A 25,842-nucleotide genomic window follows, 5' to 3' on the forward strand; every position below is an offset into this window, starting at 1 on the left:
ACAACAAAATGGCGTGGTCGAGCGCAGGAACCAGACCATGATCAATATGGCGAGAAGCATGATGAAAAGTAAGGGGTTGCCTGGAGCATTTTGGGGAGAAGCAGTAGTGGCTGCTGTTTACCTTTTGAATCGAGCGCCGACCAAAAGTCTAATTGGGATGACTCCGTACGAAGCAATGTATGGGAAGAAACCAAGTGTTGAACACCTAAGAACCTTTGGGTGTGTCCGTTATGTGAAAAAGGTGGCTGGTCACCTCCCCAAGCTGGCTGATCGGAGCTCTGCCATGGTTTTCATAGGATATGAACCGAAGTCCAAGGCCTACCGGATGTATGATCCGGAGAAGAAAAAGTTGTGTGTATCTCGAGATGTTGTGTTTGCAGAAGATGAGCAGTGGAAGTGGGATTCAGAAACCATGGAAAATTTAACATCTATGGGCACATTTTCAGTACAGTACACTGTCCCTGTTTCTGAACCTGAAGCAATTAGGACACCAGGAACAGGAGGTGCGAAGCCTGAATCCACCATTGGCACACCTGCTACTCCAGGCACATCAACATCAAGTGAGAGCACTGACTCCACCATTGGCACACCTGCTACTCCGGGCACACCAACATCAAGTGAGAGCACTCCTTCACCTTGGTCACCCAACTTTGTGTTGCCACCGACTGATGCATCGCTTCCGACTCCAACTGAGGGGCAGAGAAGATACAGGCTGCTTGATGATCTGTTCGAGGAAACAATAGAAGTAGAGGCAAGTTTAGAACTTTGTCTCATGGGGTCAGAGGAACCTTCTGATCATAGACAGGCCAGCAAAGAGCACAAGTGGCGGTGTGCTATGGAAGAGGAGCTTGAGTCGATCAGGAGTAACAAGACTTGGCAGCTCACCACACTTCCACCTGGACAAAAACCTATAGGCCTCAAGTGGGTTTATAAACTGAAGAAGGATTCAGCTGGAAGGGTTGTCAAGTACAAAGCACGCCTAGTAGCGAAGGGATATGTGCAACGTCCAGGGATTGATTTTGAAGAAGTTTTTGCGCCAGTTGCAAGACTCGAGACAGTGCGTTTGCTGATAGCACTGGCAGCGCAAGAGAAGTGGGAGCTTCACCACATGGATGTCAAGTCTGCATTTTTAAACGGCGATCTGTCCGAGGAGGTGTATGTCACCCAGCCACCTGGGTATGAGAAGAAAGGTGATGAGGATAAGGTGCTAAAGTTGAGCAAGGCTCTCTATGGGCTGCGACAAGCACCGCGTGCCTGGAACTCAAAACTTGATCAGACACTAGTCTCAATGGGGTTTGAAAAATGCCCATTAGAACATGCTGTCTACAAGAAATTCAGTGGGAACTCAACTCTGCTGGTTGGGGTGTATGTGGATGACCTCATAATTACAGGAGGCAGCAGCAAGGAGATTGCTGAGATCAAAGAGCAGATGAAAAGGAAATTCTGCATGAGTGATTTGGGCCTGCTAAGCTATTATCTTGGGATTGAGGTAAAACAAACTCAATCTGCTATCACCATTAGCCAATCCTCTTATGCAGCTCGGATTCTGGAGAAGTGTGGTATGGCAGATTGTTATTCAACCAAAGTTCCTATGGAGCCAAGGCAGAAATTGAGCAAGCATAATAAGAATCCTCCTGTTGATGCGACGATGTATCGTAGCATTGTTGGTAGCTTGCGCTACCTAGTCCACTCTCGCCCTGACATAGCATATATATAAGAGGCGGCCGGACTTCCCGTACAAGTAAAGGATTCATCTAGGCTTTCCTTACACGAAAAATTACATTAATTCACGTCCTAGAGTCCTAGTTCTAGTTCAACTCGGATTCAGTCTGAATTGGACCCAAACTTCTGTCTTGCTCCTCGTGCGGGCCGTCGAATTTGCATATGACCTTCGATCAAGATGGCCCAAACATCAAATTTATGCATCTCGACGAGATGCATTACTCTCATGTTGATCACTTTTCCAAATAAGGTCATCTTGAATACTCTATGAAGCCATCGTTAACCTCCAGCCGGACTTGGTCATGTAGCTGACTGGACTGTCCGAGTCTTGTAGCGACGTTGCAGGCCGCATACTATCTCAGATGATGACGACCCCAAAACCAAAGTTGACCGTTTCAACGATATGCACAACTTTCATGTTGAACACTTTTTCATCCGAAGGAAACTATATAACCTTTCGGGCCCATCTTCAGCTTCTGGTCGGATTGGCCGATAGTACTCGGATTTGAATTACTCCACTCGGATGTTATGATCTTTCACTTGGATTGTCCGACTAGATTTCTTCACTTGGATGACAACTTTTCACTCGGATGACAATATTTCATTTGGATGGCAATATTTTCACCCAGACGGCGATCTTTTATTCGAACGGCAAACTTTCGCTCGGTGGGTAAGCTTTTCACTCGGATTTTCCGACCGAAAACATAGCCTGATCTTGTTTTACCTCTCCAGGTCACATACAACCTTGGATTGTGACAATTTATATATCAAAATCAACCGGCCGATGAGACGGAACTTTTTCGTGTTGAACGTTTTTTGATTCAAGGCCGTCTTGAGGGCCGAATTGCTCACGACCCATCAGACATCACCCAGGTGGGTGTGTGGTACCTCGCGCCATATTTTTCGCTCAGAGTCGGTCTGCGGTATATTGCCTCTAACTTTTGCATACGAACTCGGATTGAGATGATTTATATATCAAAATTGATTGCCTCGACGAGGCGAAGACAATTCATGTAGAGTGCTCCTTCATCCGAGGTCGTCTTGGAAGCATAATCGGCCGAAAAGCACTCGAAACACTAAATTCTGCCACTCTGAGTGCAGTTTTGACCCCTAAGATGAGGTCGGATGGCGATGACCTAAACGTTAAAGTTGTTCCACTCGGCAACGTGGAACTTTTTCATGTTGCAAAACCTTTCACTTGAGGCCATCTTATTTGCCTTTTATGCCATGTCAAAATCTGATGTAAACAATATGTTTGTTATATCTGCATATACACAAATTAATGATGGTACTCTCGCCCATGTGACGGCACCAGCGGAAAGATTGCAGCCGATCTATTTGCGATCTTCATGTAGAAGAGTGTGAAGTGAGTGTCGTAGAAACCCGAGACGTGAGTAGACTATAGATCAATAACTTGTAAAACACAGTCAACCATGTCATGCCGTGCCCTCATAGTGTCGACACCCTACAACACATCTCGACAATTAATCTTTAATCTTTTGTTTTCTGTACAGACCAGATCTCAGGAGAAAGCGTATTAGTATTACTGTATGCGGCCTTGAGCAGACGCTCAAGTTGGAGCATTATTAACTTTTGTTCAGCCATAAGATCAGTGGCTCCAAAGCCATCCAATCATGGCCTCAGTAGGAAAGTGTGAAGCGGCGGAAGAGAGGTTGTGCTGCATCTGCAGCTCTGCATGCATGGCGGGCAACTGCGGGTACACAAATGATGAAAGATAAGAAAAAGGCTTTCGTCCCGTTATATAGATATAGCAACCGCCCGATACAAGTACAACAAAGAGTCCAATGCTAGGGCAAACAACATAAGCATGCCCAAAAGAAACAAAAGAGAAAGAAGAGAGAAAATAATGTTAACAGCGTTGGATCGACGAAAACGATAATAACCTGAAACCGTTGTGCCCACCGGAGATGTACCACCTCGCTCCCGGCACCTCGAACCTCCGCATACCAAGCAGCACCTTCAGGAAGGAACACGACGACGACGACGCTGCTGCCCGCACAGGTCCTAGGGTTTCCCCCGGTACGCGGAGGGGCGTGGGGAAGGGGAAGACTCGACGCCCTTCGGGAAGGAACGATGGCGCCCATGGGCGTCACCGCGTCGGTGCCGGCAAGCCGGCACGGATTTCTCCCATCCACCAAACACCCACAACCCCGAACGGTCCGACGCGCTCCACCAGACAAGCCACCCACGAACATGCGCCACCACGGTCTTGCCATCATCACCGCCGCCTCACCATGGTCATCGAAGCGAGACCGACGAGGACGAGAGGGAGCAGCCGAGAACGAGGAGCGGCAGCGACAGCAGCCACGCCGGAGGGGACAACCTCCACCGCCATCGGCGGTCACCGATCGGACGCTACAAGGGGAGTGTACCAGGCCCTCGAGGCCCGGCCGAGCCCAAAAGGGGCTCGTGAAGCACCCGTCGCCGAGCTGCAGTAGACGTGCCGCTGCCTCCACAACCCCCCACACGAGCCGCGCCACCACCGCCCCCGCCAGAGCCGCCGCAGGCGAGACCGAGTCAGGCCCGCCCAGACCTAGATGGGGCCCAAAAGGGCCCAGATCTGGGCCGGGAGGGCGCCACCACCATCCACCGCGCCGGCCCGCCGCCAAGTGGTCGCGTCGCCGCCTCTAGGCCATCCGGAGCTGCGCCGCCTGCAGCAACCGCCGCTGCCGGAACCAACGTCGACCGAGGAGCACCGCCGCGGGACGCCACCACCCAAGCCATGGCATCGCGCGCGGGAAAGGGAAGGCCGCCGCCGCCACCACCACGCGGGCAGGGCCCGGTGGCGCAGGCCGGCGGCGGCGGGAGGAGGGGAAGGGGAGGGGGAGGCGCTGGGGGCCGGGAAGATGGGCCCCCGGTCGCCTCGCTCGGGGAGGTGACGCGGGGGCGGGCCGGGAGGGGAGGGAGGGAGGTGGGGCGTGGCGCGGCGCGCGCGGCCGGCGGCCGGAGGGGAGGGGAGGGCGGGCGGCGGCGGCGGAGGCGCGGGGGGACCGGAAAATGGATAGATCAATGATGAAAGATCGACCAGAGTGTTAGCCCATCGGATGCTATTCTTTTCAGTCTGACCGTCCGCGACGTTTCTGTTGTCTACGACGCTAGACTATGGGGATGTTAAAGATTTTTTTTACTTGTATTTGATAGTCTAGGATTTGTAATCTGTCTCCTACCTTATCTCTAGAAGAGGCTTCTTGCCCTCCAAGTCTTGTACTTAATATATACTCGCCCTCGAGGCTCAACAATACATCCATCATATTCCGCAACGATTCCTCTCTCCCTTCTAACATGGTATCAGCCTAATCGATCCTAAACCCTAGCCGCTGCCACTTCCGCACCCGCGTGCCGCCCCCGGGGCGGTCGGCCTCCATGAACGCCGTCGGGGGCCGTGCCGCCCGTACCTAGGGTTCGTCCGCCGATCGTGTTGACCGGCTGCCCTAAAGAGTCTTTTTCTCGATCCTTTGATCCGGGGTTTTCTCTCTCTCTCTCTCGCCGGTCATCTTGCTCGGCGTTTTCTTTTTGGTTTTCCGATCTATGCTTGATCGGTTTGCATCTGTAACACCTACGATGCGGCTATATCTCCCACGTGTTGAGGCACGACTTAGAGGCATAACCGCATTGTGGGTGTTTCGCAAGAAGGGTCATCTTCACACAATCTCATGTAATGAACAAGAATGGGATAAAGAGTTGGCTTACAATCGCCACTTCACACAATACATAAATGAATCATACATCAATCAGAGTACACACATAGTCCGACTACGGAAAAATCCAAAAGAAAAGAAGATAGACCCAACTGCTAGATCCCCGATCGTCCCAACTGGGCATCACTACTAATCGTCAGGAAAAGAGACAAAGCTATGACCAAGGTCCTCGTCGAACTCCCACTTGAGCTCGGTTGCGTCACCTGCACTGGTATCATCGGCACCTGCAACTATTGTGATAGTATCTGTGAGTCACGAGGACTCAGCAATCTCAAAACGTGCGAGATCAAGACTATTTAAGCTTATGGGTAGGATAAGGTAATGAGGTGGAGCTGCAGCAAGCACTAAGCAAATATGGTGGCTAACATACGCAAATAAGAGCGAGAAGAGAAGCAACGCAACGGCCGTGAAGCTAGAAGTGATCAAGAAGTGATCCTGAAACTACTTACGTTCAACCATAACACAAACCGTGTTCACTTCCTGGACTCCGCCAAGAAGAGACCATCACGACTACACACGCGGTTGATGCATTTTAATTAAGTCAAGTGTCAAGTTCTCTACAACCGGACATTAACAAATTACCATCTGCCACATAACCGCGGGCACGGCTTTCGAAATATTATACCCTGCAGGGGTGTCCCAACTTAGCCTATCACAAGCTCTCACGATCAGCGAAGGATATTCCTTCTCCCGGAAAGACCCGATCTGTCTCGGAATCCCGGCTACAAGACATTTCGACAATGGCAAAACAAGACCGTCCGAATGTGCCGACAAATCCCGATAGGAGCTGCACATATCTCGTTCTCAAGGCACACCGGATGAGACATCCTACGAGTAAAACCAGCCCTCAAGTTTCCCTGAGGTGGCCCCGCAGTCTACTCGGTTCGGACCAACACTTAGAGAAGCACTGGCCCGGGGGGGTTAAAATAAAGATGACCCTCGGGTTGGCCGACCCAGGGAAAGTTAATAGGTTGTTAGGAAAATGTAAAACCAAGGTTGGGCCTTGCTGGAGGAGTTTTATTCAAAGCGAACTGTCAAGGGGGTCCCATAACCCCAACCGCGTTAGGAACGCAAAATCAAGGAACATAACACCGGTATGACGGAAACTAGGGCGGCAAGAGTGGAATAAAACACCAGGCATAAGGCCGAGCCTTCCACCCTTTACCAAGTATATAGATGCATTAATTAAATAAGAGATATTGTGATATCCCAAAATCATCATGTTTCAACATGGAGCAAACTTCAACTTCAGCTGCAACTAACAATGCTATAAGAGGGGCTGAGCATAAGCGGTAACTTAGCCAAACAATGGTTTGCTAGGAAGGTGGGTTAGAGACTTGACATGGCAATATGGGAGGCATGATAAACAAGTGGTACGTAGCGCGACATAGCGATAGAGCGAACAACTAGCAAACAAAGATAGAAGTGATATCGAGGGTAATGGTCATCTTGCCTGAAATCCCGCTAGGAAGAAGATAAAGTCCATGAAAAAGACAAACGGATGACGTCGAACGGATCCTCACAACTTCGGAACGAAACCGAGAACTATCGAGAAGAAGTACACCCGGAAAAGAAGCAAACAACATAGTAAACAACCATCACATAAACATGGCATGATGCGCAAGCAAATATGATGCATGTCCGGTTTAATGAGGCATGGCATGGCAAAGTGCAACAAACAATACTACAAGTTAAGTGGGGCTCAATATGCAACGAGTTGCATATTGACGAAACACCACATTCAAGTATTTAGTTCACTCTCGTTTATGTACCCAACAATATTAAATGTTCTTAAACATGGCAAGAGGTGAAGCATAGCAAAACTATCTATCTAGGAAAGTTTAAATGAGTCCGGAAACAACAAACAACAATTCTGAAAAAATCCTCATATGCATATTATGAATTTGGTACTGTTCTGCCCTAAACACCATTTTGTAGTTGTTAAACATGCAAAGTAGTGTCACCATGTTAAACTATGCATTTTTCTAGACAATTTGCATATAAAGTTTATTAAATTCCGAGTTACGGTTAATTAGTTATGGAATAAATCATTTTAACATGGCATTTAGCAAAATTAATCAAACAGCATTTTAAACATTTTAAACATAGATGAGAGTTGCATATTATGAAACTAGACAAAATTCTAAGCATTTTTCATATATGAAACATTTTAATACGATGCACGGTTGGTGAGTTATGATATGCATGAACTAGGGTCTTTTCTGTAAAATTGGCAGATCCTGGAATAATAGACAAATCGCGGATCTGAAAAAATAAACAGAGGCGGGCCGAAACCGGCTTGTTGCTGGGGTGCTCACCATGGGCCAAGCCCAGATCGGTGCAAGGGTTGGAGGAGGCCGGTCCCTGGGCTGCTCCTGGCTTGAGGCCCAGGACACGGTCGTTGCAGCTGGCGAGCGAGCGGGTCAGCGAGGCAGGGTGGGTCAACGTGAGCGAGGCGCATCGACCTGGAGCAGGGGAAGCAGAGGCGGGCGACGGGGACGCGGGCAGGCGACGGCGGAGCTTGGTGCGACGGCAGCGACCGGATCGAGGCGGCGGGAGTCAGATCCGGAGCGAAGTAGGCGACGCGAGCCGCTGGAGAGACGCTGTCCATGGCGGGCTTCCTGCGTTGAGAGACAGAGAGCGAAGCTTGAGGGAGGGAGAGAGAAACGACAGAGAAGAAGAAGAAAGAGAGAAAGGAAGGAGGCAGAGGAGCTGCAGCATGGTCCAGTCGGGCTCCGGCGGCTGGCCACAGTGGCGTTTGGCGACGGGAGGCGCGGGCTTGGTGCCGCGAGCGGAGAAAAGGAGCGGGCGCTGGGGTACGCTGCTGCTGTTGGACAGTGCGGAGGAGCACGGGCGGCACGACGATGAAGACGGAGGGCGATGGGGTTGAGTGGACGCGCGCACGGAAGGAGAGGAGGAGGGCGACGACGATGTTGCTGTTGCTGTCGCCGGCGGCGCGAGCTTCGGCTCGAGGAGGCGAACGGGGTCGCGGCAACGGGAGGCTGCAGGAGACTGCGAGGATGGTGGGCGTCGGGCAGAGGAGGAAGAGGCGATGCCTTGGTACGGGCACGCTGGACCGCGGGCGCAAGGAAGCTTCAGATCGGGAACTCCTCTCCCGATCGGATTTGGAGGAGGCGGCACCGGCGAGGTGGATCAAGTGCTCGGGGTCGGGGAGAAGGAGCTCGGGCTCCCGTTGGTGGGTGGAGGAAAAGGAGGAGAAGGGGATCCCGAGGTGGATCGAGACCCGGCGGCGGCGGCGATGGGACAAACCTCCTAGAAATTAGGGTTGGGTAGATTTGGTAGGTGGTGGTCTTATATATAGCAAGTGTATTTTGGATAGGGCATTTGGTCCCTCCGATCATAATTGGATGGTTCCGGATAATTAAGCTAGGGAGACCAAAAAGGAAAACGGAGATGTTTTATAGATGTTAAGGGATGATCCAGACCCATCGGTGATAACTGAGCGGGTCGGGTTTGGGCAAGTTTCGGACACGGGCGAGGGGTCGATGCACTGTGCAAAGAGGGTTAGGCGGACAAGGTCAAGTGTGTGGTTGGGCTGAGAGGAGAGAAGAGAATAGCAGCCCGGCAACGGTTTTTGGAGACCGAAAACGTCCGACGTGTGACCGGCTATAGTGCCGCTATATGTATAACTGTTGGGCTATCAAACAGACTTGCGATGAAACTTGGCAGCGGTCTACTGGCAACATAACAACATCGCACGCCAACTTCCATCCCATTCCGAGAACATTTTTATGCCACTTATAAAATAATATTTCGCACGTGCCGCGGGCGCGTGCAAGTGTGTCTGGGCTCAGAACGGACAACAGAAAGAACTGGGAGACCGGGACGGATGCAAATTTTGAAAACATGAGGATGCAATGTAGATGATGACATGATGAAATGCAATAAACAAATAAATAACACGGAAGGCGTCTGGAGCGTCGGTCTCGGGGCGTCACAGCGTCGCCCGCCGCCGCCGTACACAACCGTGCCTCTACTCCGAGGCCCGTCAGGGCCAGCCGCCGTCCACGCGTCGGCCCGCCCATCTCCCTGCGCCGGCCGTCGCCGCCCTGCTCCGACCGGACTCCTGCATCGCCCCAACCCGGCGGCCTCGCGCAATGCAGCGACACATCATAGCCGCCGTTTGTGCACCGGCCCGCCCGTCGATCCACGTCGTCCATCGCCACCCACCTTCGCCCCGTCTGCACGGCGGCCCTACGGTGTGCCTCGCCAGCCTCGTCCCCCGCTGCATCAGGCTCGTCGGCTGCCTCGAGCTCGGGCGCCGCTGCTTCGTTGGTGCTCGGGCCTCGCTGCCCGGGCGCCGGTGCTGCTTTGGCAGCACGGGTGCCGGTGCTGACGCACTCGTCCGCACGACGTCCCACGCCGTCCATCATCGTCGGCCTCTTTTTGGACTCCACCACCACCCCGCCTCCATCGAGCGACGTCCCGACCTCGCGCGTGATCGGCTTGATCACCCAATCGTCGCTGCGATCCGCCTCATCTATGCCACGCGACTGACCTGGCCTATCGGTTGCGCGCGCCTCCGCCGGTCCCGTGAAGATCGTCCCCGAGTTCAGCGCACCCCTCCACCAATCGAGCAATGGGTTGCCACTACGTCGCCCCATCGGGCCGCAGCATCGCCGCTCCGTGGTTCTCCCCGCGGTTGCATCGACCCGCATGCTGACGCTGCGTCGCCCCTTTGGGCCGTAGTGCCGCGGCCTGCGGTCTACCGCCGCCCCGAGTACGTCCGTTCCAAGCCATCTCCATGGCAGCACCAACCCTCGTGCTGCCGCTGCATCACCCCATCGGGCCGTAGTGAGCATGGCACGCAGTCTTCGCCGCCACTTGAGGTCGTCCCCGCGGTTGCACCTACCCGCGCTCTGCCGCTGCGCCGCCCCTTCGGGCTATAGCGCCGCGGCCCGCAGTCCCCGCTGCCGCCCTAAGATCTTCCCGCCGTCGCCCCGTCCCGCCTGCCGCCGCCGCTGCGTCGCCCCTGCAGGCCGTAGCGCCGCGGCCCGCGGTCCACCGCCGTCCCTGCGCGTCGACCTCTTGTGGTATGCGCCGCGCCGGCTCCCTTGGTGCGGGAATGCCATTGCCTGCGCCGGTCTTCGTCACGTTGTCGGGTTCCTTGCCTACTTCGAGCACCGCCGCCGCACTACTAACCTAGCCGCTGCCGCCGCCGTCAGGCCGCCGTTGCCGCCGCCGCCGCTACCTCCGTAGCCGCCGCCCGTCTACCCCCTTCGTCTTCATCCAAGAACCAGCCCGTCGCCAGCGTCGCCGTCATCTACCCCGACCACTTCGTCTACTCCAACCACCGTTGGTGACATCGGCCCCGCGCCGATGGAACGCCGCAATCGTCGTCGAGTTCTTCTCTGCTAGCCCCTCTGACTTCTCCGACATGGCGTATAGCTCGTGCAGGTCCCTTGTCTACGCATGCCCGGTACTGGCAACACTGGTGCGTGCTTTCGTCCACGACGTGTCCGGGGCCTGGCAAGCCTGGATTGGCACTTTGTCAACTTTGTCTTCATCCGTCTACGCATGCCTGACGCTGGCAACACCGATGTGTGCCTTCGTCCATGACGTGTCCCCGGGCTTGGCAAACCTGGCGTGACGCTTCGTCAACACCGTCTACCTCCCGGCGCACCCCTACTTCGACACCACCCCGCCCATGCTAACTTAGCGCCTCCTCGCGCCCGCGACTCCACGACGTTTTCCTCGACACCGGCTACCCCGACTCGACATCAACCACGGCATTCTTCGCACGGCTACCTCGACCACGGCGACACCACTCTACGCTTTCGGCTACCTCGACATCGGCACAAAGGGCTATCATCCGCTTGAGCAACTCGTCGGCTTCCTGTACAGTCAACGCGTCCACGACGCGACACCGTCCACGATGCTCCCGCTACAACTGCGGGGGGATGTCAGCTCGTCGGCTGCTATTCTCTCCAGTCTGACCGTCTGCGACGCTCCTGTTGTCTGTGACGCTACTGCTACGACTGCGGGGGATGTTAGAGATATATTTGGGTTACTTGTATTTGGTAGTCTAGAATTTGTAATCCGTCTCCTACCTTATCTCCAGAAAAGACTTCTTGCCCTCCAAGTCTTCTACTTAATATATAGTCGCCCTCGAGGCTCAATAATACATCCATCATATTCCGCAACAATCCCTCTCTCACTTCTAACACAGAGAAAGGGCATCCATAACAAAAGGGTAAGGTGGTGCGCACATAATATTTCCCAAAAGTGGCGCGTTGGTAAGTATATAACTGCAAGTTCATGCACCACATGCGTATATACTGCTAGATAAAATGAAAAGTTGCATGACGTGAATGGCAGCTCTAAAGCTTTGCCCCTGTTGACATTGGGAATATCGGCTAGCTGTTCATAATACCCGGTTCTTGAGAAAGTCTCCATGCGAATCGGATACGTTCACACCAATATAATATCTCATTTTATTAGGTACACTGGCTCGTAGCTCTAGGTATATAGGCATGCGTATGATTATGATTTTCAATTCAACGTGTCATTTTGTTACAAATACACGGTGGTAAATATAGGTCATACTATCAGACGTGTTACCAAGTTGTATTTCGATCAAACTAAGGCAGATGACGAGTTGGATAATATTATCATTGAGTTGACCATCCGATTAATGACTTTTTGTGCCATTGTTATATACTATTTGCTATATGAAGAAAAAAATTGCGTCAGGGGAGGCTTGGAAAACAAAACCAGACGTGCTACTGAGTTGCATTTCGATCAAAGAGACATGACGAGTTCAGTAATCTTATCGCAGTGCCAACCATGTTATAACTGTTTTTTCGCTGTTACATATTTGTCGCATCTGTTCACGCAAATGACAACATTTTTACATAGATGGAGGCCTAGTAGCATTGAAAAATTGTCTTCTCAAATATGTAGTTTCCATTGACTGAAGATGATTAAGACCAATCAAATGCAGTCGGGATTTATTAATACCATGTCTATCCAACAAAGGTGGTTCAAATATGATTTACATCGTGAAATGTAACAAGGTGAAAGTTTTCTAGAATCTCCGACATGTGACTTTGTTACAAATAAATATATGGGGGGTTTGAAAATAGAGTCCACACTTAAAATATAGTAAAGTCGGAAGTGCCAAGTTCATAACTTGATCAAATGAAAGCATAAGACGAATTGAGTACTCTTATCTTACCGTAGATCCAACAATCATTATATTATCCGGCTTTTATATGTATTATGCTAAATGACGACATTTTGCTAATATGAGACTTGGTAAGGAGATGGCTTCTTGAATATTCTCGACTGCCTATATCTTTGTGGTACTCCATGAAGATCTTCCTCTAATATAAAATCTATACCAGTCTTTGTATCTCTATACTCTCTTTATCTATATCTATATCTGCATATCTATATATCTATATATGTATATCTATCTATATATCTCTACTTGTGACTTTAAAAATAAGTATAGTTCATTTTCCTGTAGGCTGAGACCTTCGTCCAACCTTCCATATTTGTTCTGAGCATTATTCCTTGATAATAACCTTAATTATCCCACCTTCTATTGACTTACCAGATGAACTTATGTTTTATTTGGTAAGTCAACAAGAGTATTTAGGGCAGGATTGGGTAACATTTATTTACACGATCACATTAATATAGGTAGTTAAATTGTGTGCTAATATACTACTACCTCCGTCCCATAATATAAGAACGTTTTTCGAGCTAATATAGTTTGAGAAATGTTCTTATATTATGGGACAGAGGGAGTAGTATATTACTCCCTCCGTCCGAAAATACTTGTCATTAAAATGGATAAAAGGGGATATATCTAGACGTATTCTATCCATTTTAATGACAAATATTTTCGGACGGAGGGAGTATTAGTGAAAAAAGAACGTAAATTTTCTGTTTCACCCTTTCGTTTGTCCAACTTCTCTATATACGTTCCCTTTTGCTTCTTTTGTATGACGTTTTTCCTCTCATCTCTGAATTTTCTCCCACGGGTTTTCCCTAAACCAACTCGATTCTCCCACGTCTTACTAACTTACCAAAATAAAATATATTTTTCTTCGGTAAGTGAATATATTCTTACTCCCTCCATTCCTTTATGTAAGTTGTGTTTCTGGCACGATAAGCAAGGAACGGAATTTTAGAGAATTTGGGACCAAATGTTGGTTAGTGACAGGTGAAGGAAGATATACATGCAATCGGGAGAGAAATACTTTCTTTCTTTTGCTATAAGGAGACATACATGCAATCGGGGGAGATATACTTTTTATATTTTAGGGCTAAGAAGGAATTACGAGGAATTGAAAAAAATGCACCTTACGCTATGAAATTTTATCAGAAAACAAATGTACCTTATATAAAGGATTGGATGGAGTACCAAATAATTGTTTAATAATAAGACGACGGCTAAATCATGGTGATTGTATATAAAAACTTTCTACTCCCTCCGTCCGGAAATACTTGTCATCAAAATGGATAAAAAAAGGTGTATCTAGAACTAAAATACATCTAGATACATCCCCTTTTATTCATCTTGATGACAAGTATTTTCGGACGGAGGGAGTATAATTTTAGCGCATAAATGTGATAATAAGCCTACAGTCACGGGTCAGTCTAATAATGCTTATGCTCACGTTGTATGTGCGAAAGTACTCTTTTGGCCCCGAACTCAAATGAACTTGTGATGACCAGTTAAACTCAGAAAAAATGAAAATAAATCCAAACAATTCTGATTTTTCTGTTGCAAACATTGATAAATGTTTTGAGTGCTTGTAAATTTCATCATGAAATGACATTTGTGGAATATGTGGCAAAAAAAAACAGAATCATCAATCTAAAATGCTTTTGGAAATAACATTTTTGAGTATCAATTTCTTTTTTGCCACGGCTTCTACAAATGTTCTTTCAAGATGAAACTTTGCAATCATTGACAACATTTGCCAACGTTAGTCACAAAAAAAATTAGAATTTTCCAATTTTACTGTTCACCCGAGTTCATATGAGCTCGAGCTAAGAAACTTCATGTCCATATAATATGGTGCATTCATGATTTACGCATAAATAAGGTTGTGATACTTTTGAAACCTATCCAATGTGCCAGTTTGTTACAAGTACTACTCTCTTCAATCCATATTAATTGCCGCTGATTTAGTACAAGGCGTGCTGCCAGGTTTCCAATTACTAGATCGAACAAATGCACCGCGAGAATTTGTGTATACTTATCCTAGATAGGCTGCAATCCTATGATCAGATTATCTTTTGCTGGTTTTATATGCTTGTTAATCATATGTGCATACACAAATGACGGCACTCTTGCCCATGTGACGGCACCAGCGGGAAAATTGCAGCCGATCAAGTTGGATCTCCAATGTAGTGTGAAGTGAGCCCGAGAAATCCGATGCGTGAATAGACTATACTACTACTACTACTAGTAGATCAATAGCTTGCGAAACAAAGTCAACCATGTCATGCCGTGCCCTCACGGTGTCGACACCCTTAGTGCATCTCAACAATCTTTTGTTTTCTGCACAGATCAGATCTCAGGAGAAAGAGTATTACTGCACCAGTACAGGCTGCGGCGTTGACCGGATGCTCAAGTTGGCATTGAAACTTTGAAAGATGCTCAAGTTGGAGCATTATAAACTCTAGGGAAGCCATTTGTTCAACCGTCAGATCAGTGGCTCCAAAGCCATCCAATCATGCCTCACTAGGAAAGTGTGAAGCGGCGGAAGAGAGGTGGTGCTGCATCTGCAACTCTGCATGCATGGTGGCAACTGCGGGCATCTTGGACGCACAAATGGCGAGAGGTCGACCGGAGAAAGTGCATCCATAACAAAAGGGTAAGGTGGTGCGCACATAATATTACCCAAAAGTGGCGCGCTGGTAAGTATAACTGCAAGTTCATGCACCACATGCGCATATACTGCTAGATAGATAGATGAAAAGTTGCATGACGTGAATGGCAACTCTAAAGCTTTGCCCCTGTTGACATTGGGAATATCGGCTTGCTGTTCATAATATCCGGTTCTTCAGAAAGTCTCTGCGCGAATCGGATACGTCCACACCGATAATATCTCATTTCATTAGGTACACTGGCTCGCAGCTCTGTGTCTGTGGTATATAGGCGTGCGTATGTCGTCTCTCCTGCCGCTCATCACCGTTGTTCTTGTTTCGCCCCCGACGACTAGACCATGGCAGCAGCAGCCGGTCTCAAGCTCGCCGCCCTGTGCCTCCTCCTCGTCGCCGTCGTCTCCTCCCTCCCTCTGCTCGCGCGTGCAGAGTGCGAGTGCGAGGCCGGCGGCGAGGAGGAGGAGCAGGACAAGGCGGGCTCGCTGAGGCTCAGGATCATCGCCGTCTTCTGCATCCTCGTGGCCAGCGCGGCGGGCTGCGCCATCCCGTCGCTGGGCCGGAGGTTCCCTGCGCTGAGCCCGGACAGGGACCTCTTCTTCGGCGTCAAGGCCTTCGCGGCGGGGGTCATCCTCGCCACCTCCTTCGTGCACATCCTCCCGGAGGCCTTCGAGCGGCTCGGCTCGCCGTGCCTCGTCAGCGGGCCGTGGCAGAAGTTCCCGTTCGCCGGCCTCGTCGCCATGCTCGCGGCCATCGCCACGCTCGTCGTCGACACCATCGCCACGGGCTACTTCCGGCGCGCCGCGCACGCCAAGAAGGCTGCGGCCGTCGTCGGGGCCGACGACGTGGAGGCCATGTCGGCTCATCACGCGCACGTCGGTCACTCCCACGGCGTGTCAGCCGTCGTCGCGTCATCGGCGGCGGCGTCCGACGACGGCGGCGCGCAGCTCATCCGCCAGCGTGTCATCTCGCAGGTGCCGATCGATGCATCCATTCCATACTACCATAGTGTAAACCGTTGCATCGACGCTTAATGTTTGTGCATGCATGTACGCGTGCTTGATCTGAAGTTGCTGGAGCTGGGGATCATAGTGCACTCGGTGATCATCGGCATGTCTCTAGGCGCATCCCAGAGCACCAGCACGATCAGACCACTCGTGGTCGCGCTAACTTTCCACCAGTTCTTCGAAGGGATAGGGCTCGGAGGATGCATCGTTCAGGTACGTACGTAGCAGGTCCGTAAACTGAGGTAGATAATGCAGGCTGACCGTCGGTAAATGAATGAAACTTCTGGCAGGCCAAGTTCCGCCTGAAGTCCGTGCTGCTGATGGCGCTCTTCTTCTCACTCACCACGCCGGTTGGCGTCGTGATCGGCATCGGGATATCCTCCGTCTACGACGAGAACAGCCCCAACACCCTGATCATCCAAGGGATCCTCAGCGCCGCCGCCGCCGGAATCCTCAACTACATGGCCCTCGTCGACCTCCTCGCCGAAGACTTTATGAACCCTAGGGTGCAGGGCAACGGAAGGCTGCAGGTCATCGTAAACCTCTCCTTGCTGCTTGGGACGGGTCTCATGTCAATGCTTGCCATATGGGCCTGAGATATCGTCCTCACCTGAAAAAAAAATCGTTTTGAAGAATTTTTCTTGTTCTTGTTCTTGGTTCAGTCATCTTGTGGGGGGCATAGTGAGGATTTATCTTTCTTTTTCTTGTTGCTTGCTAGTAAAAATGTATACATGTATAGTAGATCAAACTATCAAACTACATGGGGTCTGGTCTTCTCTCCTTAGAGCATCTACAACCTGACATCAACACGTATCAAACGTCCGGGTAGACCGTCCGGTCACTGACAAGTCACAAAAAACTAACCCAAGGAACTCTCAAACCGCAGATAAACGCTCGGGCTAACCGGCACCGCTCATATCCAGCCCAAACGTAGGGCGGATATGAGGCGGCTTGAGCGCGTCCGCCATGTCAGCCCGGCCCACCGCTGACCCACCCCGACCCCACAAAATCCCCCTCCGGAGCAAACCCTAGCTCACTTCACTCCGCTCCACTCCCCGACGCTCCCCTTTCCCCAATCCGTCCAATCCCTACCACCGACGAGCATGTCCAGCACCGGCAACCACTCCGATAGCAATTCCGGAGACGAGGACGAGCCGGCGCTTCGTATCGCGCTCGCGGGTCGATACAGGCGGCAGCTCCTGGTCAAGTGCGACGCCACCTGTCGCCCGTCGCTGCAGCGCCGACGCCTGCGCCAGCCGTTCCCGCCCCATGCGCATCCTGCGAGGCCTGCCCAATCGGCGCCGCTCGCCCGACGGCCTCCTCCACCTCCGACCGTTGCTCCACACGGACATCGGTGGGTTCTAGTGCATGCTCCGTCGGCGCCGCGTATGCGGACTCCGGAGTCAGAGGCACATGCCGTCCACAGCGAGAGGCAGAGGGCAAGGTAGATGGGGGCGCGTCCGACGCGGCAGCGCAGTCCGCCGCCGCCGCGGCGTGATGCCGGTGCTCGACGAGGAGGAGCGTCTCCTCCAGTGGGTTGTACTGTCCGTCACTTCCCACGGCGGAGATGGATGCCCGGTGGCTCCGGAGGATCAACGCCAAGCAGCTTCAGCTCAGCATTGAGCAGTCTGAGCGGGAGGTGGCGGAGGCAGCGAGGGTGGCCAAGCTCAAGCGCAAGCAGGACCACATCGTCCGATACTTGCAAGGCTTCATTGTCATCTCTGATTCCTCCTTCGACGACGGGTCCGACTCCGACGTCGACCCACCACCTCCCGCTACAACAGCGCCGGTGAACGGAAGGGCAAAGGGCCGGCGAGGAAGTGGTGAAGCTCGCCCCTCTACTTCTATATAATCTAGCTCTAGTATCTAGTTAGAATTTGTCGGATCGTTGAACTGGTTGAATTATGCCCATTTGGTGATGTTTATGTGAATTATGTTTGTTTGGTATCGGTTTATATGTTTGTTTCCTGTCCATTTTGATCGTTTGGGGATCTACATACTGCGTTGCATGAATTTGTATGGATATAGGGTCCCGGATATGAGATATGTGGCTGTGGAGGCGCGGGTTTAGGGACTGCCTGGTCATTGTTTACAGACGCGCCCGGGCACGTCCGCGGGCGTATAGGGTGCCGGATTTGGCAAGTCCAGCTGTGGATACTCTTAGGGCATCTCAAACACCGACCCTCAAACCGCCTGCAACACATCCGGATCATACGGTTCGAACGTGTTCTGCCATCCAACGCAGTCATGTATCAGTCTGCTCGGCCGCCCGAACGCATTTTTTCCTGCCCTGCAAACCAGAGACAAAGTGGGCAGAGGGAGGTTGCAGGCGTCCGGACAGCTGCCACGTCCGCTTGTGACTGCCCTGGCCCACCCAAAAATCCCACCCGCCTCTCTCGTGCTTTCCATTGAACACCCGGGCCGCTTGCCCCGTTGCATTCATGTCGATCCAGAGCATGCAGAGGCCGACATTGATGCCTGCGATTTGACCGAACGGGAGATCGGTGCTGACGGATGTGACTTCTCGGGTGTCGCCGCCAGGGCTCCACCGGCGCCGGAGTGGCAAGCAGCCGCCGGACAAGGCCGCCACGGCCCTCCGGCGCCCTTCCGCCGCCGGAGGGACGGCAACAACGACGACGACGATAGCACGGATGGTGACGGTGGTGCGGCAGAACAGGGTGGCCACGCGTACGAGGTGGCCGTCCGATATAGGGTTAACGATCGAAAAACCGTCCGTTTTATAAAAATCATATCCAAACTTTAATGAAATCCGCAGCGTTTACATGATTTATCGTCCGGTTTAATTGAACAATGTTTGAAATTTATGTGATAGCGTTGGATGACCGGCTCTTGTATCCGTGTCCACATACGGATGCGGGAGAGAATTTGCATGGCACGCTTGGAGTTGCTCTTATCCGTTCATTGAGTATACAACATGGCAGCGATCAAAAGTTGTACAATGAAGCCGTCTCACGTGCGCGCGCGCGCGCGGTCAGCACCACGAATCGACAAATGAAAATGAAAAGATTGACTGCTAAAAGAGACGAACTTCTGAGAAATCGGCAGATGATGTCATCGGCCCTTCATTTGGCTACACGTTACTGAAAACGTCGGGGGCAGGGTGTCCTCACTCCCCTTCCTGCGACCGGAAGAGAAGAAGACCCTGTCTTGTTTTCTTGAGGGTGTCGACACTATAACAACATGCCAACTTTTTCTTGACAGGGCACGCGACCACCGCCGAAACCGACGTTATGGTGGAGTTGCTATACTAGCTTAGCCGTTTAATTAATCACGCTCAGGCCTTGTGTGCACTATACAAGCACGGCTAACATTAGCTGGCGCACTTTGTTTGTGAAACAGATTACTGTCCTCCGATTATCATATACCGGTTGGACCCAGAGTGTGTGTGAGCTGTCGGATTAACTCTAGATGGTTATGGTCAGTTGTTGCCCCGTCAAAAACAACACATCAAGATGCTCATAAGTAGCTGTAAATTTCATCAAAAAAGTAGTAAGATGAACCTAGAGCATGTGAGCTGTCTGATTAAGTCATGGTTATGGCAATGGTTAGTCGTTGTCCCGTGGAAAACAACACGCATAAAGAAGATCATAACTAGCTGTAGAATAAAATGTAAGTAAAGCATTAGAAACGCATTATTACTGGTGTAGTAGCTGTAGTTATATTCGGCCAAATGGAGGCATCAATTTGGCCGCGCGAGGTAGTAGCAAACGTCCAAACCGAACGATGAATGCCCTTCGCGTGCATCGAGGCGCGCTCAGCATAGTGAGCACATCTGGGAACCGCCGCTCAAGCTCCACCCAGGCTCAAATGGCGGCCCTCCTACACCTACAAGAACCCTCCCAGCAAAAAACGCGTGCGCCAGCCAACCTCTGCTGCACTCGCACACCACCGCCGAGTGAACTTTGATCTTTCATAGGTCCGCGTAGCCGATGGGCTCGCGCGCGCTCGCCGTGCTCTGCCTCGTGGCCGTCCTGCTCGTGCCCGCGCTCGCTGTGCCTGGAGGCGGCGACGACGGCTGCGAGGCGGAGTCGGCCGGGCGCGACAAGGCGCAGGCGCTGCGGCTCAAGATCATCGCCATCTTCTGCATCCTCGCGGGGAGCGCGATCGGGGCGGGCCTGCCGTCCCTGGGGCGCCGGTTCCCGGCGCTCCGGCCGGAGACGGACCTCTTCCTCGCCGTCAAGGCCTTCGCGGGCGGCGTCATCCTCGCCACGGGGATGGTGCACATCCTGCCCGCCGCCTTCGAGGCGCTGCGGTCCCCGTGCCTCGTGGGCGGGCCGTGGAAGCGCTTCCCGTTCGCCGGGCTGGTCGCCATGCTCGCCGCGGTCGCCACGCTCATCGTGGACACCGTCGCCACGGGGTACTTCCACCGGACGAACGCCAAGCGGGCCGCCGCCGTCACCGACGAGCCGGCGCATGACGACCCGGAATCCGCCCCCGACGGGCACGCGCACGGCATGTCGGTGCTCGCCGCCCCGCCCGACGGCGACGAGCTCGTGCGCCACCGCGTCATCTCTCAGGTCAGCACGATTCCTTCCTTCAATCATCAAAGATCAAACAGATAGAAACAAAACAGAGCGTTGCAATCGAGTCGGGTGTCGCATCGTATCTGATTGTCTGCTGGTGGTCCGTGGCTTCGAAGGTGCTGGAGCTGGGCGTGGTTGTCCACTCGCTCATCATCGGGATGTCGCTGGGCGCCTCCGACTTCCCGAGCACGGTGCGGCCGCTGGTGCCGGCGTTGACGTTCCACCAGCTCTTCGAGGGCATCGGCCTCGGAGGCTGCATCGTTCAGGTGCGCAGAGCACACCGTAGTTTCTTTCTCCACGTGTCCATCCGCTGAGACCGAAATGCCTGAAAATTTACCACTGAAAGTAACCGTGCTCTCTGTTTCACGGCAGGCCAAGTTCCGGCTCAAGTCCGTGGTGGCGATGGGTCTGCTCTTCTCGCTGACGACCCCGGCGGGGATCGGCGTCGGCATCGCGATATCCTCGGTGTACGACGAGAGCAGCCCGACGGCGCTGGTGGTGCAGGGGCTGCTGGAGGCGGCCGCGGCGGGGATCCTGGTGTACATGGCGCTGGTGGACATCCTGGCCGAGGACTTCAGCAAGCCCAGGGTGCAGAGCAGGGCGCGGCTGCAGCTCGCGCTCAACGTCTCGCTGCTGCTCGGGGCCGGCCTCATGTCCCTGCTCGCAGTCTGGGCCTGACCGCGCGTGGGAGATCACCTTCTGAACTCAACTGTTTAGGTGGCTGACCTTGGTAGGCAATCGATCAGTAGCCCTTTTGGTTAGGCTGGAGCTCAAAGTTTGGAGTACAGCAAGGGACCATGGAATACAAGGCTGCCGGGCTAGCACACACTGATTCAGATGCTGAACAGAGGAGCGGAGTCTCATCGCGTTCGTTGTTGCTTTGCGGATGAGCGGTCGTTAGCGAAGAGGAGAGTTTTTTCTTTTCTTTTTGAGAAAAAGCGAAATGCAGAGTTGTGAAAGATTCCCCTCCAATATAATCCAGTTGTCTGTAGGTGCTTTCAGCATAGGTGGAATGGAGTACGTGGTGCTTCCCCGCAAAAAATAAATGTGTATATTTATGCACTTCCTAAATTTTTAAAAATGACAATCATGCATGTAAAAAATTAAACGTGTGTAAAAAATGTTTCAGTTGTATAAAAAAAGTGAATGAAAAAAGTACAAAATGTTAATCATGTGTATGAGAAATGTTAACCTGTGTATGAAAAATGTCTTGTGACATTTAAAATATGTCTTGCGTTTAAAAAACATGTACGCAGCATTTAAAAAAATGTTTATACAATTTAGAAAGTGTCCATGTAATTAGAAAAAGTTTCGTACATTCAATAGAATGTACGCTATATTTTGAAAAATGTTCACGAGTTTCAAAAACGTGTTCATGACATTTTAAAAAACATCTTTGTACAATGTAAAAAAGGCATAGTTCAAAAACTAGTTTTTATCATTTAAAAAATGCTCCAGCGTGTATCTGAAAAATGTTTAACACATATTTGGAAAAATATTCAAACATGTTTATTTAAAAAAGTAATCATGTATTTATTTTACATGTATACAGAAAATAAATAACATGTATGAAAAAATGTAGACATCAAAACAAACATTTGAAAAAAGTTAGACATGTATAAAAAATGTACCATGCATATGAAAAATATAGACATGTGTTGAAAACAAGAAAAAACAAAAAAGTTGAAAACAAAGGAAAACAAAAAAACAAGAAAGGAACAAAGAAAACTGAGGAAAAAAAAAGGAAACAAAAATAAAAATAAAAATAAAAGATAAAAATGAAGAAATCGGAAGAAAAAAGGTGGAAACCACCAAAGAAAAAACGTAGGAAACAAAACCCTAAGAAAAACTGAAGGAAACTGCGCAAAACAGTAAAAAACCAAAAACCGAGCTACAGTAAAGGGGAGGCCAGATAGAGTGCCCGACAGAGCGATATGATTTGCAAAATATCATAAATATGATTTCATGATGAAACTTTGCAAGATCTTAGAACATTTGTAAAATTTTGCCATAAGAAATTCAGATTTTTTGAACATTTTTAAATATTTTTTGAATTTACTGTTCGGGTGCAAAAACTTCTTCGTACTCTTTTTGACCGATAAAATTGATTAATCGGTCGATTTTCAATTAATCTCTAATCCCCAGCTGACGGAGGATATCCTCAACATTGCTCTTTTCTGACTAGTAGTGTGCAGCACGGGTCGGTAAAGGATCTGAATTTTATCTTGTACATAATACTTCTTGAAGTGGAGATTGAGATATCTAAAAAAGTCACGAATAAAATTACCATTCCAAACCATCTTTTGAATGTCTTTTCTCAAATGCAGTACAAACTCATATACTCACATATACACATGTATATCAACCCTATGAACGCATGCACACACTCACCATTTTTAAGGGACCGAGCCGACAGATTTTAAAATCGATAAAGTCACCATAAGCGTCCTATAGTCGACGAGAATGCCATCTCCTACTTAAGAAATATCGTAGCAAAGCCTAAAATAAATGCATAAAAACGAAAGCACCAGTAGGAGAGAAGGAGGATTCTTGAACAATGAGGAATGTCATTCTCGGCAAGAAAAAGCTCCCCATAGAGCTCAAGTAGGCGCGTTCATGGCGCTGCCCCCATGTCGAGATGAGCACTCGACCACAACACACATGTCATGTGCAGGACACCACCACCACGCTGGCATGAACTCTTGGCCTTAATGTTTGAGTATGGCTAGCTGATACGTCCATTTTGCATCATGTTTTTCTACTGTTATTTATAGTGTTTTTATTCAATATAACACCTTGTGGAGTAATTCTAATGTCTTTTCTCTTATAATATGCAAGATTTTTACACAAAGAGAGAGAATGCCGGCAGCTGGAATTCTGGACTTGAGATTTCACGGAGAATTATTTTGGAATATATAAAAAATATTGAAGAAAAGAAATACCAGGGGAGGTCAGCCAGGTGCCCACTAGGCACCAAGGTGTGCCAGGGGGGCGCCCTGGTGGGTAGTGGGCCACCTAGCCATTGTCTGGTGCCCATCTTCTGATATATAAGGTAATTTGCCATAGAAAAAATAAGGAGAGTACTTTCGGGACGGAGCGCCATCGTCTCGTGGCAAAACTTGGGCAGGAGCACTTTTACCCTCCGGCGGAGCGATTCCGCCGGGGGAACTTCCCTCTGGGAGGGGGAAATCGAAGCCATCGTAATAACCAACAACTCTCTCATCTTGGGAAGGCCAATATTCATCAACATCTTCAACAATACCATCTCATATCAAACCCTAGTTCATATCTTATGTCCAATCTTAGTATCAAAACCTCAGATTGATACTTGTGGGTGACTAGTAGTGTTGATTACTTATTGTAGTTGATACTAGATGGTTTATTTGGTGCAAGATTATATGTTCAGAACCATTATGTTATTTATTATCCCTCTGATCTTGAGAATGAATATTATTTGTGAGTAGTTACTTTTGTTCTTGAGGCCATGGGAGAAGTCGTGTCATAAGTAATCATGTGAATTTGATATTCGTTCGATATTTTGATGGTATGTATGTTGTGATTCCCTTAGTGGTGTTATGTGAACGCCGACTACATGACACTTCACCATCTTTGGGCCTAAGGGAATGCATTGTGGAGTAGTTATTAGATGATGGTTTGCTAGAGTGACAACAGTTTAAACCCTAGTTTATGCGCTATTCCGTAAGGGGCTGACTAGGATCCATATGTTTAATGCTATGCTTAGATGTTATCTTAATTCTTCTTTCGTAGTTGCGGATGCTTCCGAGAGGGGTCAATCATAAGTGGGAGGCTTGTTCAAGTAAGAACAACACCCAAGCACTGGTTCACCCACATACCATATTATCAAGGTACCGAACGTAAATCAAACCAACATGATGAAAGTGACTAGATGAAATTCCCATATGCCCTCAAGAACGCTTTGCTTATTATAAGAGACCGTTCCGGCCTGTCCTTTGCTACAAAAAGGATTGGGCTACCATGCTGCACTTTTGTTACCGTTACTAATACTTGCTCATTACAAATTATCTTGCTATCAAATTATCTGTTACCGACAATTTCAGTGCTTGCAGAAACACCTTACTAAAAAACCGCTTGTCATTTTCTTCTGCTCCTTGTTGGGTTCGACACTGTTACTTATCGAAGGAACTACGATTGATCCCCTATACTTGTGGGTCATCACTAGCCGTCGTGAAAACCACCACATATCATTCGCAGGGCACTATGTTGTCCTCTTGGCCATGGCGGCCGACACCTAAGCCGTGAGACGCGTCAACAGTTTGTGACGACTCACACCTTTTGAAGGAAATATGCTCTAGAGGCAATAATAAAGTTGTTATTTTATATTTCCTTATATCACGATAAATGTTTATTATTCATGCTAAAATTATATTAACCGGAAACTTGATACATGTGTGGATACATAGACAAAATACAGTGTCCCTAGTAAGCCTCTACTAGACTAGCTCGTTAACCAAAGATGGTTAAGTTTCCTAACCATAGACATGAGTTGTCATTTAATGAACATATCACATCATTAGGAGAATGATGTGATGGACAAGACCCATCCGTTAGCTTAGCATATTGATCGTTCAGTTTTATTGCTATTGCTTTCTTCATGTCATATACATATTCCTTTGACTATGAGATTATGCAACTCCCGGATACCGGAGGAATACCTTGTGTGCTATCAAATGTCACAACATAACTGGGTGATTATAAAGATGCTCTACATGTATCTCTGAAGGTGTTTGTTGGGTTGTCATAGATTGAGATTAGGATTTGTCACTCCGAGTATCGGAGAGGTATCTCTGGGCCCTCTCGGTAATGCACATCATAATAAGCCTTGCAAGCGATGTGACTAATGAGTTAGTTGTGGGATGATGCATTACAGAATCAGTAAAGAGACTTGCCGGTAACGAGATTGAACTAGGTATGAAGATACCGATGATCGAATCTCGGGTAAGTAAC

At 49.8% G+C, this 25,842-nt stretch overlaps 2 protein-coding genes and 1 long non-coding RNA gene across 4 annotated transcripts; 2 read left to right on the forward strand and 1 right to left on the reverse strand.

The window, feature by feature from the left end:
- Positions 1 to 5,399: 5,399 nt before the first annotated feature.
- Positions 5,400 to 8,731, reverse strand: LOC109752201 (uncharacterized). The gene is made up of 3 exons (XR_012183853.1): positions 7,760 to 8,731; positions 6,895 to 6,986; positions 5,400 to 5,671 (listed from the first exon to the last, which is right to left on the reverse strand). It is a non-coding gene; the product is annotated as an uncharacterized lncRNA (long non-coding RNA).
- Positions 8,732 to 15,039: 6,308 nt separating this feature from the next.
- On the forward strand, positions 15,040 to 17,096 carry LOC109752179 (zinc transporter 9). 2 transcript variants are annotated; one of them, XM_020311072.4, is made up of 4 exons: positions 15,040 to 15,545; positions 15,647 to 16,279; positions 16,376 to 16,525; positions 16,603 to 17,096. In XM_020311072.4, exons 2-4 carry the CDS (start codon positions 15,650 to 15,652, stop codon positions 16,906 to 16,908), a joined length of 1,086 nt encoding a protein of 361 aa, XP_020166661.1. In that variant the 5' UTR covers positions 15,040 to 15,545; positions 15,647 to 15,649; the 3' UTR covers positions 16,909 to 17,096. The 2 variants fall into 2 exon arrangements, with proteins under 2 accessions (XP_020166661.1, XP_045084038.1); XM_045228103.2 differs by having other exon boundaries at positions 15,040 to 15,298; positions 15,546 to 16,279.
- A 2,846-nt stretch (positions 17,097 to 19,942) lies between these two features.
- On the forward strand, positions 19,943 to 22,027 carry LOC109752197 (zinc transporter 5). Its single transcript, XM_020311100.4, has 3 exons — positions 19,943 to 20,850; positions 20,973 to 21,122; positions 21,229 to 22,027. The coding sequence occupies exons 1-3, from the start codon at positions 20,263 to 20,265 to the stop codon at positions 21,532 to 21,534; spliced, it is 1,044 nt and encodes a 347-aa protein (XP_020166689.1). The 5' UTR covers positions 19,943 to 20,262; the 3' UTR covers positions 21,535 to 22,027.
- Positions 22,028 to 25,842: the final 3,815 nt, after the last annotated feature.

Source organism: Aegilops tauschii, chromosome 1, assembly GCF_002575655.3.
Source record: "Aegilops tauschii subsp. strangulata cultivar AL8/78 chromosome 1, Aet v6.0, whole genome shotgun sequence".
Classification (NCBI taxonomy): Eukaryota; Viridiplantae; Streptophyta; class Magnoliopsida; order Poales; family Poaceae; genus Aegilops; species Aegilops tauschii.